This window comes from Myotis myotis, unplaced genomic scaffold (assembly GCF_014108235.1).
Source record: "Myotis myotis isolate mMyoMyo1 unplaced genomic scaffold, mMyoMyo1.p scaffold_m19_p_5, whole genome shotgun sequence".
NCBI lineage: Eukaryota > Metazoa > Chordata > Mammalia > Chiroptera > Vespertilionidae > Myotis > Myotis myotis.
The window spans coordinates 37,974,028-37,991,289 of NW_023416357.1; the positions used below are offsets into that span (position 1 = coordinate 37,974,028).

Here is a 17,262-nt window from a genome sequence, read left to right on the forward strand (position 1 = left end):
TTTCTTAGCTTCCAAAAGAGTTGATTCCTATCCTTTTTATAGGAGATGATCAAATCAGAGGAAACAGCAAAATCAAAGATTTATTATTTTGCTATTTTGAGACCCTTCATATAAAATGTGGGACAAATAGACATAACAAAACAAAAATGGCTATTTTACTGCAATCTTAGGTAGAAAAAATCAGATTCTATAAATTACTCTATGCACATGCACTGGTAGCCTCAAATATTGGTATCCAGAAGGTTGTATGAGACAGAGGAAATCAATCTAAAACTAGAAGGTGAGAGTTCAGACCTGCTGGCTCAAGGATGCCTGGACCACATGGAATCTTTGCTTTGCCCTTCATAATTTGCCTTCAAGGTCAGGAGCTCTTTTTGAATCTCTGGGCTGACTTATGAGCTTTGCTGTAGCCAAAAGAAGACCGGAGTTTATGGCGTGATTCTCCCTTACTACGTAGTAAGCTAAGACCATGAAACATATGGCCATCATATGGAATGAGACAAAAATACATTTTCAATGAACCACAATCTCTGTTTTGGTCACAATTTGCTCTTCTGCACTCCTGTCCTATGGGAAGTATTAAACAATGTGTTAAAAAACATTTGAGCCCCCAATTTTTTTTTCTGATTTATGGTCAACTATTTCTTTTCTTAAAATAATATTTTTAAATTACTGTTTGCACTCAGTATTATTCTGTATTAGTTTCAGATGTACAGCATAGTGGTTAGATAATCATATACTTTTCAAAGTGCCCCCTCCCCCCAGCACCCACCTGGCACCATACATAGTTATTACAATATTATTGATTCTATTCCCTGTGCTGCACTTTATTTACATCCCGGTGACTATTTTGTAACTACGAATTTGTACTTCTTAATCCCTTCACCTTTTTAAGCCACATTTGATCTTAGCCACTCATACCCAGCTTGCCCTGAGAAGAACAGGAGTTGTGAGAGAGTAGAATGTCTCACTTTGGATTAAAACATGAGTAAATGGGGATAAATGGGGATGCTTGCTGTATAATGGCCCAGTTGCTTTCATCATCACGGCTTCAATAAAAGTATTTATATTTGTAGAGAATCTGCTGGATGAACCACTGATATATTTTTTTAAATATTTTTGGAGAGGAAGGGAGAGGGGGAGAGAGATAGAAACATCAATGATGAGAGAGACTCATTGATTGGTTGCCTCCTGCGTGCCCCTATTGGGGATCAAGCCTGTAAATCAGGCATGTGCCTTGATGGGAAATTGAACCCAGGACCTCTTGGTCCATGGGATGATGCTCAATCCACTGAGCCATCACAGCCAGGCAGAACCACTGATATTTTAAATAGTGTGAACTGATGCCAGGACCAATACTTTTTTGTAATAAGGAGCAATCCATAACTTCCTTGTCTCCCGAGGGGGCGGAGGGGAAGAAAGCACACCAAACTTTTTTCTTTTACACCTACAAAATTCTAAAAGTAGACAACAATAAGTGAACCAAAACTAAATTCATTCAATGTATCAATCAGGCCTTTTTGCCAAGCCCAGCAGAATAAAAGAAAATCTTTTATATCAGTGGTGAAATGACTCACATAGCCTTCCCCATATTTATTCTCCAGAGAGGAAGGGAGAGGCTGCCTCCTGCATGCCCCACTGTAATATCAAAGTATTTCATAACCACTGTAGCACAGGCCCTGATCTTCCAAATGGTCACTGGTCTTAGAACTGGACCAGAGTTCTGGAGTTCTCCTGCTGCACAAGAAAGATTATGTAGAGGTGTTCTGGGAGGTGGTTGAGGCATATGGGAGCAGTGTGTGGGGTGGTCAGGATGGAGGCTGTTCACCTACCATTGTGGAAATGTTTCAGAATTTAAACAACCAGCATCCCTGAAGTCAGTCCTTGGTTCATCCAATGATCCTATAATATCTAGTAATACATGGAGATGGTGGGTCAGTGATAACATTCACTTAAGCCTTTTCTTTCTTTGTTTATTATTTTTTTAAATCCCAGATTGGAGAATTACTGAGTACCACCCATCCTGCCAACAAAGCTAGTTTAACCCTCTTCTGTCCTGAAGAAGGGGACTGGAAGAACTCCAACCTTGACAGACACAATCTCCAAGACTTCATCAATATTAAACTCAACTCAGCTTCTATATTGCCAGAAATGGAAGGACTTTCCGAGTTCACTGAGTATCTCTCAGAATCAGTGGAAGTCCCATCTCCCTTTGATATCCTGGAACCCCCCACATCGGGTGGCTTTCTAAAGCTCTCCAAGCCCTGTTGCTACATTTTTCCAGGAGGGAGAGGTGATTCTGCCTTGTTTGCAGTGAATGGGTTCAATATGCTCATCAATGGAGGGTCAGAAAGAAAATCCTGCTTCTGGAAGCTCATCCGACACTTGGACCGCGTAGACTCCATCCTGCTCACCCACATTGGGGATGACAATTTGCCTGGAATAAACAGCATGCTGCAGCGGAAAATCGCAGAGCTTGAGGAAGAACAGTCCCAAGGCTCCACCACCAACAGTGACTGGATGAAAAACCTCATCTCCCCTGATTTAGGAGTTGTATTTCTCAATGTCCCAGAAAATCTGAAAAACCCAGAGCCAAACATCAAGATGAAGAGAAGCATAGAAGAAGCTTGCTTCACTCTCCAGTACCTAAACAAATTGTCCATGAAACCAGAACCTCTGTTCAGAAGCGTAGGCAACACCATTGATCCTGTCATTCTTTTCCAAAAAATGGGAGTTGGTAAACTTGAGATGTATGTGCTTAACCCAGTCAAGAGCAGCAAGGAAATGCAGTATTTTATGCAGCAGTGGACTGGCACCAACAAAGACAAGGCTGAATTTATGCTGCCTAATGGTCAAGAGATAGATATCCCAATTTCCTACTTAACCTCAGTCTCGTCTTTGATCGTATGGCATCCAGCAAACCCTGCAGAGAAAATCATCCGAGTCCTGTTTCCTGGAAACAGCACCCAATACAATATTCTGGAGGGACTGGAAAAGCTCAAACATTTAGACTTCCTGAAACAGCCACTGGCCACCCAGAAGGATCTAACTGGCCAGGTGGCTGCTCCTGCTGTGAAACAAGTAAAACTGAAACAGAGGGCTGAAAGCCGAGAAAGTCTGAAGCCAGCCACAAAACCACTTGCCAGCAAATCTGTGCGAAAGGAGTCTAAAGAAGAAACTCCTGAGGTCACAAAAGCAAATCACGTGGAAAAGCCACCCAAGGTGGAAAGCAAAGAAAAGGTAACAGTGAAAAAAGACAAGCCAGTAAAAACAGAGACCAAACCTCCAGTGACCGAAAAGGAGGTGCCTATCAAAGAAGAACAGCCTCTGGTGAAAGCCGAGGTGGCTGAAAAGCAAGCCACAGATGTCAAACCCAAAGTCACCAAGGAGAAGGTGGTGAAAAAGGAAACAAAAGTTAAGTCTGAAGAGAAGAAAGAGGAGAAGGAAAAGCCAAAGAAAGAAGTGGCTAAAAAGGAGGACAAAACACTTATCAAGAAGGAGGAAAAACCAAAAAAGGAAGAAGTGAAAAAGGAAGTAAAAAAAGAAATCAAGAAAGAAGAGAAAAAAGAACCCAAGAAAGAGGTTAAGAAGGAAACACCCCTGAAGGAAGCCAAGAAGGAAGTTAAGAAGGAAGAAAAGAAAGAAATGAAAAAGGAAGAAAAGGAACCCAAAAAAGAAATTAAGAAACTTCCTAAAGATGTAAAGAAATCATCTACTCCTCTATCTGAAGCAAAGAAACCAGCTGCATTAAAACCAAAAGTACCTAAGAAGGAAGAATCTGCCAAGAAAGATTCTCCTGCTGCCGGGAAGCCAAAGGAGAAGGGTAAAATTAAAGTCATTAAGAAGGAAGGCAAGACAACAGAGGCTGCAGCAGCAGCCATTGGCACTGTGGCCACTGCAGCGGCCGTGGTGGCAGCAGCTGGAATAGCAGCCACTGGCCCTGCCAAAGAACTGGAAGCTGAGAGGTCCCTTATGTCATCCCCTGAGGATCTAACCAAGGACTTTGAAGAACTAAAGGCTGAAGAGGTCAATGTAGCAAAAGACATCAAGCCTCAGCTGGGGCTGATTGAAGATGAAGAGAAACTGAAGGCAACTGAGCCAGTCGAAGCCTATGTCATTCAAAAAGAGACAGAAGTCAAAGGTTCTGCCGAGTCCCCTGATGAGGGAATCACCACCACCGAAGGGGAGGGTGAATGTGAGCAAACACCAGAGGAGCTGGAGCCAGTTGAGAAGCAAGGGGTGGAGGACATAGAAAAATTTGAAGATGAAGGAGCAGGTTTTGAAGAATCTTCAGAGACTGGAGACTATGAAGAGAAGGCAGAAACTGAAGAGGCTGAGGAGCCAGAAGAGGATGGTGAAGAAAATGTGTGTGTGAGCACCTCCAAGCACAGCCTCATGGAGGAGGAGGAAAGTGCTAAGGCTGAGGCAGATGCACACATCAAGGAGAAGAGGGAGTCTGTGGCCAGTGGTGATGACCGAGCAGAAGAAGACATGGATGAGGCAGTGGAGAAAGGAGAGGCTGAACAATCTGAGGAGGAGGAGGATGAGGAGGACAAAGCTGAGGATGCCAGAGAGGAAGAATATGAGCCCGAAAAAGCTGAAGCTGAAGATTATGTGATGGCTGTGGTTGACAAGGCTGCGGAGGCTAGTGGTGCTGAGGATCAGTATGGATTCCTTACCACTTCAACCAAGCAACAGGGAGCCCAGTCTCCTGCCCAGGAACCTGCATCTACAATTCAGGATGAGACTTTGCCTGGAGGCTCGGAAAGTGAGGCCACTGCTTCTGATGAGGAGAATCGAGAAGATCAGCCTGAAGAATTCACTGCCACCTCTGGCTACACTCAGTCTACCATTGAGATATCCAGTGAGCCCACTCCAATGGATGAGATGTCTACTCCTCGCGATGTGATGAGTGATGAGACCAACAATGAGGAGACAGAATCCCCATCTCAAGAATTTGTAAACATCACCAAATACGAGTCTTTGCTGTATTCTCAGGAATACACCAAACCTGCTGTCACATCACTCAATGGATTATCTGAAGGGTCAAAAACAGATGCCACTGATGGGAAAGATTACAATGCTTCAGCCTCCACCATCTCACCACCTTCATCCATGGAGGAAGACAAATTTAGCAAATCTGTTCTACGTGATGCTTACTGTGCTGAAGAGAAAGACAGGAAAGCCACGTTGGTGATCAAAGACACTGTTTCAGCAGTTTCAGATGAAAAACTTAGTCCACCCAAGAGCCCATCCCTGAGCCCGTCTCCACCATCACCCCTAGAAAAGACCCCCCTGGGTGAACGTAGTGTGAACTTTTCTCTGACACCCAATGAGATTAAAGTCTCAGCAAAGACAAAAGCAGTCCCAGTGTCTCCTGAAGTGACCCAAGAAGTAGCTGAAGAACATTGTGCTAGTCCCGAGGATAAGACCCTGGAAGTGGTGTCTCCATCTCAGTCTGTGACTGGCAGTGCTGGCCACACACCTTACTACCAGTCTCCAACTGATGAGAAAACCAGTCACCTTCCCACAGAAGTCATTGAAAAATCATCAGCAGTTCCAGTGAGCTTTGAATTCAATGAAGCCAAAGATGAGAATGAAAGGGCTTCCATAAGCCCCATGGATGAACCTGTTCCTGACTCGGAGTCTCCTATTGAAAAAGTCTTGTCTCCTTTACGGAGCCCTCCCCTAATTGGATCCGAGTCTGCATATGAAAGTTTTCTGAGTGCTGATCACAAGGCTCCTAGTAGATACACTGAAAGCCCCTTTGAAGGAAAGAATGGAAAACAAGGCTTTCCAGACCAAATAAGTCCAGTTTCTGACATGACTTCCACTGGTCTCTTCCAAGACAAACAGCAAGGGAAAAGCACAGACTTTATACCAATAAAGGAAGACTTTGGTCAACAAAAGAAAACTGACAATGTTGAAACCATGAGCTCTCAATCAGGACTGGCTTTAGATGAAAGAAAGTTAGGAGGAGATGTTTCTCCTACACAAATAGATGTTAGTCAGTTTGGATCTTTTAAAGAAGACACTAAGATGTCCATTTCTGAAGGTACTGTTTCAGACAAGTCAGCTACTCCTGTTGATGAAGGTGTAGCGGAAGACACATACTCTCATATGGAGGGTGTGGCCTCAGTCTCCACAGCTTCTGTGGCTACAAGCTCATTTCCAGAGCCAACAACAGATGACGTGTCTCCTTCTTTGCATGCTGAGGTTGGTTCCCCCCATTCCACAGAAGTAGACGACTCCCTTTCCGTGTCTGTCGTGCAAACGCCTACCACTTTTCAGGAAACAGAAATGTCTCCATCTAAAGAAGAATGCCCAAGACCAATGTCTATTTCTCCACCAGACTTTTCCCCTAAAACAGCCAAATCCAGGACACCAGTTCAAGATCATAGGTCTGAACAATCCTCGATGTCTATTGAATTTGGTCAAGAATCTCCTGAGCACTCCCTTGCAATGGACTTTAGTCGACAGTCTCCAGATCACCCTACAATGGGTGCAAGTGTGCTTCACATCACTGAAAATGGGCCAACTGAGGTGGACTACAGTCCTTCTGACATGCAGGACTCTAGTTTATCACATAAGATAGCACCAATGGAGGAGCCATCCTACACCCAAGATAATGATCTTTCAGAGCTCATCTCAGTGTCTCAGGTCGAGGCCTCCCCATCCACCTCTTCTGCGCATACTCCTTCTCAGATAGCTTCTCCTCTCCAAGAAGATACTCTATCTGATGTTGTTCCTCCCAGAGATATATCCTTATATGCCTCACTCACCTCTGAAAGAGTGCGAAATCTGGAAGGAGAGACTTTATCACCAAAATCTGATATTTCTCCACTCACCCCGAGAGAGTCCTCTCCTTTATATTCACCTAGTTTTTCAGATTCTACCTCTGCAGTCAAAGAGAACATAGCAGCTTATGATACTTCTGCTCCTCCATCAATGGAAGCAACATCCACAGAGCCCTATGGCTTCCGTGCCTCGATGCTATTTGATACGATGCAACGCCATCTAGCCTTGAATAGAGATTTGACCACACCTGGTGTGGAGAAGGATAATGGAGGGAAGACACCTGGTGACTTCAGCTATGCCTACCAGAAGCCTGAGAAAACAAGTAGTTCCCCAGATAAAGAAGGTTACCCCTACGAGTCTTATGAGAAACCCACCCGAACCCCAGATAAGGGTGGCTATTACTATGAGAAGACAGAGAGAACCACTAAAGCCCCAAGTGACAGTGGCTATTCCTATGAGACCATTGAGAAAACCACCAAGACTCCAGAAGATGGTGGCTTTGCCTATGAAATTACTGAAAAGACCACACGGGCCCCCGAAGAGGGTGGGTACTCATATGAGATAAGTGAGAAGACAACAAGAACCCCTGAATTGAGTGGGTATAGCTACGAAAAGACTGAGAGGTCTAGTAGACTGCTGGATGACATCAGCAATGGCTATGATGACTCTGAAGATGGTGGCAACACACCTGGAGATTCCAGCTACTCTTATGAGACCACTGAGAAAATTTCCAGTTTCCCTGAGTCTGAAAGTTACACCTATGAGACATCTACAAAAACTACACGAACCCCGGATGCTTCCACATACTGTTATGAGACTTCAGAGAAAATCACTAGAACCCCCCAGGGGAATACATATTCCTATGAGACTTCAGACCAGTGCTACACTACAGAGAAGTCCCCCTCAGAGGCCCGCCAGGATGTTGACTTATGCCTTGTGTCCTCCTGTGAATACAAACATCCCAAGACAGAGCTGTCACCCTCCTTCATTAATCCCAATCCTCTCGAGTGGTTTGCCAGTGAAGAGCCAACTGAAGAATCCGAGAGGCCCCTCACCCAATCAGGGGGGGCCCCACCGCCTCCAGGAGGAAAGCCACAGGGGCGACAATGTGATGAAACCCCTCCCACCTCAGTCAGCGAGTCGGCCCCATCTCAGACTGACTCCGATGTCCCGCCAGAGACTGAAGAGTGCCCCTCCATCACAGCTGATGCAAATATTGACTCTGAAGATGAATCAGAAACCATCCCCACAGACAAAACCGTCACATACAAACACATGGACCCACCTCCAGCACCCATGCAGGACCGCAGCCCTTCTCCACGCCACCCTGATGTGTCCATGATGGACCCAGAGGCCTTGGCCAATGAGCAGAACCTGGGGAAAGCTCTGAAGAAAGACCTGAAAGAGAAGACCAAAACCAAAAAGCCAGGTACAAAGACCAAGTCATCTTCGCCTGTCAAAAAGAGTGATGGGAAGTCCAAGCCCTCTGCAGCTTCACCCAAACCAGGGGGCTTGAAAGAATCCTCAGATAAGGTGTCCAGAGTGGCTTCTCCTAAGAAGAAGGAATCGGTGGAAAAAGCAACAAAACCTACCACCACACCTGAGGTCAAAGCTGCACGTGGGGAAGAGAAAGACAAGGAGACCAAGAATGCCGCCAATGCCTCCGCATCCAAATCAGTCAAGACTGCAACTGCAGGTAGGTGGAAGGTGCTGGCATCCCACAGCCATCCCACTTTTAACTGGAGCTGTTGGCTTTCCATTTGACTTTGTACTGGGAAGACGAGAGAGCACAACTGGGTGCTCTCCCCTTTACTATCTCTTCTGCCTGAAGGTATCAATCTCAGCCCAGTGTTGTCCGAAAGCTTGGGGACAGCTCAGTAAATGGCCCAGAGCAGCTCATTCTGCAACACAGCAACTGCAGCTTTGTTCTAAGTCTTCAGAACCAAGGAAGTGTTTCAGGCTCTTTTGGAAGATGGTATTGGCAATGGCTTCAGCCATGCTGGCCCCAGAATGAAGCTCAGGTGACAGAGTTCCCAAAGGCCTAGGGAGAACTAGAGTTCTAAGCCAACCCTGGAATGTTCACTATAGGCCCAAGATTTAGATTTAATATTTTTAATTAAAAATTTTTTAAATTATAACATTTTAAAATTAAAATTATAAAATTTTTAATTAAAAAAAATCACCAAGCTAGAGCTACATCTCCATTAAAGACAATGCTGTTTTCTTATTGGCCAACAAATACCATAATTTCAGTCAGCCAGTGGGTATTCTGAACAAATTGAGAGAAGAGCATCAAAGGCTCTTCTTATACCCCCCTTACCTCACAGTCTTGCTAACTGAGACTCAGAATTCTATTTTGGATTAAATTGCACATGGCAGGAGCAATATGCCTGACTTCTGATCATTCATGTTTTGGTCTTAATTCTCAGATTTATCAAGTTCTCAGCAATACCTGGGTTTTTGATGGAATAGGTCTCAGATGGCTTCATTTTTGTAGCATGAAGATGCTTTTCCAACAGATCTCTAAAAAGACAAAATTGCACTATTAATTGATTTTTAAAACAAACCTGGGTAAACTTCTGTCAGTTCCCTCAGTTTGTGCTTCTGTATGAGTGACATTCATTGGGTGTTGATGGTAGCAATTTAGTGTACAAGGGGAAATTGTAGGTATTTTAAAATATATATATATATATATATATATATATATATATATATATATATATTTTTGATTTCAGAGAGGAAGGCAGAGGGAGAGAGAGATTGAAACTTTAATGATGACAGAGAATCATTGATTGGCTGCCTCCTGCAAACCCCTACTGGGGATTGAGCCTGCAACCCAGGCATGTGCCTTGACCGGAATCGAACCTGGGACCCTTCAGTGTGCAGGTCAATGCTCTACCCATTGAGCCAAACCAGCTAGGGCCAGGCATTTTTAATTATTAAAAAACCTGTACCTCACAAACTTCTGCTGTAAGTCAGAGTCTTTGGGAGGTCTACACGTGGATATTTGAGGGCTTTCAGCTCAGATGACTAAAATGAGTCAGTGTATCCAGATATCAGCTTGGCTGATTCTCACCACTCCCCCAAAACCTTAAAAATGAAACTGGACAGTTGATGGAGTTCACTGGTGGTTTTGACTCCGGGTGACTGTCTTTAAACATCCTATGGAGAAAGGAAATAGGATTAAATATGTAGAATGACTTAGCAGTGGTCTCAAACCAGCTGCACATTAGAATTACCTGGGGTGCTTTTAAAAGATGGTGGTGCCCAGGCCTCCACCCCAGCCCCATTAAGTTAGACTTTGGGGTGTGGGGCCTAGACATCAGTATGAAGAATAAAGTACTAATAAGTATTAGTTGATTCTAATTATGCAGCCAGGGTGAGGAATCATTGCCTTAGAATGCTAGTTCTATTAATGTTTCAAAACATTTAAACCTTCTGACTAGAACAAGTCAGGAAGCCAGCTCACCTAACAAGATGCCAAGAAACTCTGGGGTTAATTTGAATCTTCACTTTGCCCAGGCTTTTTTGACTTTAGACTGGGAATTCTGGCAACCACATACCCCTTTCACCAGTTTGGTATGTCCTGATTGGCTAGAGAAAGCCTAGTCTTTCTGAACCTTCCTCTCACTAAGTTTGGTATCCCGCCTTGTCTAGGGAGAAGTGTCTCACTTTTGAGAGTATTGTGCTAAGGAAAGTGACCTTTCAACAGTTTATGAATGAAGTTGAGGTGCTGAGGGCCTTGGAAATCATACAAAGTTAAGATCTAAACCAGGTTCTAGGTCAAATGTTAGGGTATAATATTCAGCTATGGGCAATATTGCTTTCAAATGAGTTCCTAACATGAATTACTAACATTGCTTAACTGTGGTTTACCAAATGCAGATCAAAATGGTTAAATGTCAGGGCTAAAATGCCCTCTACCAGAGAGAGGGAGATGCCCAGTCTCCCTTTGCACGTCCTGTGGACCTTCTTGTGGATGAGTAGGGGAGGTGTCCTGGGTCTGGGGGTCTCTTCGCATTCCTGTGACCCTGGCTTTCTCTTTGTCTATTTGCCAAAGGACCAGGGACCACCAAGACAACCAAGCCCTCAGCTGTGCCTCCAGGCCCACCTGTGTACTTGGACCTGTGCTATATTCCCAACCACAGCAATAGTAAGAATGTTGATGTTGAATTTTTCAAGAGAGTGAGGTCGTCCTACTACGTGGTGAGTGGGAATGACCCTGCTGCCGAGGAGCCCAGCCGGGCTGTCCTGGATGCCCTGTTGGAAGGGAAGGCCCAGTGGGGCAGCAACATGCAGGTAAGAGCTCCAGGACAGTGTCTGCACAGCCCGTGGAGCTGTGCCCAGGGCAGAGGGAAGGAGTCGTGTGTAAGGAGGCATCGTTGTGATTGTGGATCCACATGTAGTGCTCATGGTCTGTCACACGTGAAATATCCTGAGGACAGAGTGGATTTCACACACAGAAGATAGTCTAAAATATTATTCTTGCTACCAGTAACAGCCATGTCCTGGGAGGAAAGCCACTTTCCCACCCTAACTAAGGCAGGCGTAATTCATTTACCTGCCAAATGGGCCCAAGATTACTTGTCCTTCCTGCTAATAAATCAAGAGTAAGTGTGCATGAATCACAGTGGTCATATTTCTGTGTGAGAATTGCTAAGGAATTGTCTTTACTCCCTTGTGTTTCATGAATAGACCAAAGCTAGCAGTGTGGCCAAGTAGAAAAGTAGCTGTCCATGTGAAATGCTACAGGAGGGGCATTGCTAAAGATGGTAGTCAACAGGATATTCCCACCTCACCAACATGACTGGCCACGGACCACTCTATTATTTTGGCTGTGATCTTCGCTTATCTAAGTTTTACTTGTCTGCAAAGTCACCTAGTAAACTGTTTTTGCATAATAGTAAATAGATTTGTTTGTTAGTTAATCATACGAAATCTAATCAAGCACCAGTGGCCTCTTAATGAATTCTGGATGGAATTTTTACTATTCAAACCCACCCATCCACCCACCCATATCGCTCCTCTATCACTCTCCCCCCTCCCCCACAAATTAAAGATACAAATTTTTGTTCTCAGGACAAAATGTTAGTTACACACAGTAGAAAGCTTTGAGCTGCAATAATAACCAAAGCTCCTTGCATTAAATATGCATTGTCCTTGATGCAAAATTCACCAAGTGTGTTAAAGGAAATACAGAAATTCCTCCTTAGCAGAAGCACTTCTTCCTTTAACACTAAAGAATTGAGAAATTGATGATGAATATAGATGAACCGATTGACTGGTCATTAGTTGCCTTTGGTTCCAGTCTTCAACTTCCCCCCAAAATCTCGATATTTTCTTGCAGCTTTATTCTGGTTCATAGAAAATGTCAGTTGAAAAGTCCTTTGCATTTCTTGAGGAAAATATAAAATTTTCCTTTCTTTACCCTTCTTCTCTCTAATTGATTAATACCTTATTGTTGTTCTATTTTTTTTATCTGATTTCTAGCTCTGCCCTCAAGCAGTTATTTTGCTCTCTCCCTGCAGGTGACCCTGATCCCAACTCATGACTCCGAGGTGATGAGGGAATGGTACCAGGAGACCCATGAGAAACAGCAAGACCTCAACATCATGGTTCTAGCAAGCAGCAGCACCGTGGTTATGCAAGATGAATCCTTCCCCGCATGCAAGATCGAACTGTAAAGACCAAGGCCAGCCACACCACAGGATTTGAACTTTGTTTCCAGAAACTCTTCAGTTTGAAACTACTTTTTCTAAAAAGTCAATTCATCTAAATAAGTCACTGAACTGTTACCTGCCAAACGCTATGCTGTGTCATGGTGGTGCAAGTCACTGGTATTTCTCAGTTTTTGCTGATTGCTAAGGGAAGTAACAGTATTCCCACAATAGGGTTCAAGTTACTGCAAAATGACCTACCCTAGTTCATCTCTGCTGAACATTTGGAATTCACGCACTAGCAAACTCAACTGACTTCTGCTAGGTAGAGGCATTTGTCTTAGAGAGAGAGAGAGAAAGCAAGAGAAAGAGAGAGGAAGAGAGAGAGAATGCAGGAGAGAGAGAGAATTGAGAAAGAAAAAGAATGCAAGGGAAGGAGATATAATGGTAGAGAGGGCTGGTGAGATACCCAGAGGAGGAAAAGGGAGAACAGGGTGGGGTAAGGAAGAGAAAATAACCAATAATTTGGTCTGCATTTTCTTAGGCAGTTTATATTCTGTAGTCTATATATGCAAAATTTTCAACTTGTGGCAGTCTGAGTCATCAAAAAGGGTCTTAATTTTCTAAAACAAGCTGGCAGGAAGAACACAAAAAGAGCAAAACTTGTTATGAGGGCATGTGAGATTTTCATGCTTTAATTAAGCTCCTTCAGTTTGAAGGCTGCACACGACATAACGTAGTGAGTGTAGATTGGACACACTTTGAACCCCATTCGGAACTTTGACTCTTCCAACACACGAGTAGATTGGTCTAAGGCATGCTCCCAGCATCTGTGTACCCACTTAGTCCACTCTGAGTCAATTAACCTGCATGCGGAAACAGCCAACTCCACCCCAATCAACAAGCAAATACCAAAGCAGTTGGGAGTACATACAGTAGACAATTTGCCTTAGAAAGTGACTTGAATGTACAAAGATACTTGATGCACTTATTATTTTTTAATGCGAGACAGCAAGCGTATAAAACATCCGTGTAGGATTATAGCTACTCCAGTTACAGGAGCATGTGTGTGCGGGTGTGGGGGGTACTAGAAGCCAATCTGATTGGTGCAACAGTTTGATGCTGAGTCATGTGTGTGGTTTACCACCTCAGTGCCCCTGTGGCCCCTCAGCCAAACACGTTGAGCCTTTAATAGCTTCTTTACTACTGCAAGTTCAGGATTGAAGTGGCTTCTATGATCAGAACTGGGAAAACTGAATCATATGGTGGAAGAGGTTTTCAGCAAGTGTACAGTATTTACCTTCCTTTGTCTTACATTGGCTTTTTTTTTCCATTTTTTGTTAAGTTCAGTATAATTATGGGAACAAGTGTACAGAAGATTTTTTTTTTTTTTTTTTTAGCTATGTCAGGACCTTTCATAGAAGAACTTTTAAATAAATGTTTTCATTTGCAGGAAAATACAAAGAAAATTTTCAAGTGACAGTTTTTTTTTTTAAGTGTTTTGTAAGACAAAATGAATAATGTTTTTTGAAGTTCTGGTGAGATTGAAGTCAGATATTGCAGTGATAATATTTATTAAAACACACAACTGCCAGGAAGTGATCCCTCCCACCCTGCTTCCCATAACATAAAAATCTGAGTATGTGCTATTTGAGAGTGGGGAGAATGGCGTGGTAGGCTACTTTTCCAGGCTTCTGCATCACCCAGTGATATCCTACATTCTTCTTTCAAGATCTTCAACCATGAGGTAAAAGAGCCAAGACAAGTTCAAAGAACCCTAGCGAAAATTTGCTTTGGGATTTCTTTTCTGGAAAAAATAAATAAAAAACAATACATTGAAAACAAATGAATTCCCAACTCCTACTGTTCATCGTGTAGAGTTCAGAGATCATTCCCATCATTGAACTATGAATCTGGGAAGCCAGATCATGATTCAAACTGACGTCAGGTTTCGAGTGACAGATCCATCACCCGGTGTTCTGGTGTGGCAAACTTCTCAGTGACGACTGTGCTGTGCTCTGTCATGTGGCGTTTCCCGCAGATTCTGAGATCTACGGAGTAGTGAACAATGACCTCATTTTATTTATTTCAAAAGTAACATTTTAGTTTATTTTTGTCTGATAAGTGTATGTTTTGCACTGCTAACTACTATGAGGGTTTAAACAATGCTTCTTCAGGGTCCATTCACTGAGGACCTATGCAGTCTACTTAATGCTGTGAATTACATTTTCAAATGTTTAATTTTTTTAAGAAAAATTAATATTCTATTTTTTTTAGGTTTCTCTAGAAATGCAGCTTTTATTTATTACTCCATTTCCCCCCCAAGTCCTTAATAACAACACATTAAGGGTACAAAAAATTACCGCACGATGGAAAACTCATTGTGACAAAAATGAATTTGAGCATAAACTCATCTGCTTCAAACTTATTTAATGAGCCAACCTAAGATACCCAAGACAATTATTTAATGATTGGGGGTTGAGTTAGCCCACATAATGCATGGGAACAGGAATAGATTCCCAGTCTTCTTGCCAAATCCAGACCTCTGGTTGACTTTTCTTTGATAGAAGATGGAATTATTCTCCAATTTCTCAAACTAAATTTATTTAACATGTACATTATTTTGCTTTTAAAATACACAAACATTTTAGGAGAATTATAACCAATCTTCAATTATAATGATTCTATCCCACTCCTTTTTTTTTTTTAATTTTGTTTTGGGATTTAAGGGAAACATATACAAGCTGGTCTTTGTAAAAATATACAGCTGGTCTTTTCCCTATGAAATATCAGTACCTTTCTCCATTCATTGTTCTCAGTGATGACCACAGAGCCCAAGTCTACCAGGAAAACCAATATTTGCATTACAGGTTGCTCCTGTCCTTCCAGAAACCTTCTCTACCTGGGTGACTAACCTAATTTTGCTGATTCCATAAATACACAATTAGTTTAGCATGAGCCATCACAATGTACCATGTACATTCATGGTGAGAGCTAAAGATTGACACAGACTTCTAGGAGCTGTATTCATGCCGGTTACTTGATCCAATTGTGTAGATGGGATATTTGAGTGGAAGGAATTTATACTCTTTAAGTGATGGGATTCCATCGAGCTAGCACTCATGATCATGACCTTTTTGGTAGTATTCTTAAGCAAAATTCTACAGAGACTAAATGTTAGAGATGACCCTCCATTTTCAATTTTAACTAATTCTATCCCCTTTCTCAAAACCCAACCCTCGTGCATGCTTTCTCAGCCTTGTGGGACTGGATACAATGACTGACCCCCCTCCCCAAACACCATTTTCCATGGAGTTAAAAAAATTTTTTTTTTCGTAACCTTACATATCATAGTGAATGGTTTCCCCAGTGTATATGAATGTTTTAAGTGTCTCCAATAGCTTATGCAGTTTAGAAGCTTTTCAATAGTCATTTAATAAGGTTAAATCATTTGCTAATTGGAAATTTTACCACCTTCCATTGTTCCTGTATTACCAAATTTCAGCTCTCGGGAGCTGTTCTATGATTCTGAATTGCTTTTCTTGCTTCTTAGTCACCTGCCTGTCACAGGAGGTTCTTGCTCAGTGATGACATTGTGAGTTAGGTTTAATAACCTTATTTTTTTTGCGCTTCAGATGTAGAAGAAAAGATCCTGCTTCCATTTGAAAGGAACTGTAAGCTTTTATCTTCTAACCAACTGAACAACACACCAAAAGCAGCCTAAGGATGAGCATTTCTTTGAAAGCAATTAGGTTATTCACCTGGTATTAAAACGATTTGCTATTTTAAAAAATCTGTGACTTTCTTGATTTAAAAGGCAGCATCAAAAACTGCAAAGGAAGGGGCAAAATAGCTTCTCTGCACTTGTTTGGAGCTCCCAGAGCCGGACCATCGAGATGAGGCATCCAGACCATCTGCCCTTTCGGGAACACCCTGCCCAGGGCCAGGTCCGGGGCACCTGCGTGCAGAAGGCAGCCCTTCTCTTCCTGGCCCTGGAATGAGGTGGTCTTGAGCCTGGCAGAGAGGCACCTCCCCCTCCTCTCTCTTGTTCTGAATGGTGTTTGTGTCAGTCTGCAGCTGTGTATGGTATTATGTCTTATAATCCTGCATCACTTCTATCCTATCCAGTCATATCTAATGTAGAAAATTAGTTTCCAGTGGAAGTAATATGTAGTGCTTTTATGATATTTGTGTGCAATATCCCCTCTTCCATTGAGGATATTTGATGTAAAAGAAAAAAAAAACACCGCAGTTCCACAATAAAATACAAAAGTTCAGGTGTGTGTTGTCTTATGTTTTGTGTTGCTGAGTTGGCTCATCGGGAGTTGGGATTTGCCATCTATGGTCAGGGGGGAGTAGGGGGCAGCAAACCTCAGAGAGGATCCTGATAACTGCTGTCTTGTTATCTTGTATAACCAGGACATTGGGGTCTTAGGACAGAAACTGGGACGTGAGGGAAAGAGACAACTAACATTGCGTGAAAAGAAAAAGTAAATATACCAGTGTAGTTGGAGGGGGGTATTGGGAGGGTTACTCCCAGCTCTGCCACACCTGGGTGCGTGGCCTCTCACTTTATCCCTGTCTGGAGTTTCTTTTCTCACCTGTGAAGGAAAGGCTTTGACAAGATGGTCACACTGGATCGCCCTCCCAAGACTGACTTTCTGGGCTCTATAAGGCCATCTTACTCAGCAATTACATCCAACGCCTTCTCTTGGTTTCCTGCGCAGTTACAGAGTAAGCTCTATGTAAGTAGCAGAATACCCTGTGGATGTGACTGACACCCAGGAACTAAAAGCTATTTCAGAAA

The 17,262-nt window shown here is 42.9% G+C and overlaps 1 protein-coding gene across 3 annotated transcripts in view; it reads left to right on the plus strand.

The window, feature by feature from the left end:
- MAP1B (microtubule associated protein 1B) overlaps positions 1–16,736 on the plus strand; it is a 92,461-nt gene extending 75,725 nt beyond the window's left edge. For 2 of the 3 annotated variants that reach the window (XM_036308255.1, XM_036308256.1), the window contains 3 exons: positions 1,996–8,494; positions 10,859–11,097; positions 12,327–16,732. In XM_036308255.1, the coding sequence (XP_036164148.1) occupies positions 1,996–8,494; positions 10,859–11,097; positions 12,327–12,482 (6,894 nt within the window). In that variant the 3' untranslated portion in view covers positions 12,483–16,732. Of the gene's footprint in view, positions 1–1,995; positions 8,495–10,858; positions 11,098–12,326 lie in introns of all 3 variants that reach the window. The other variant, XR_004967413.1, reaches the window with a different exon arrangement.
- Positions 16,737–17,262: the final 526 nt, after the last annotated feature.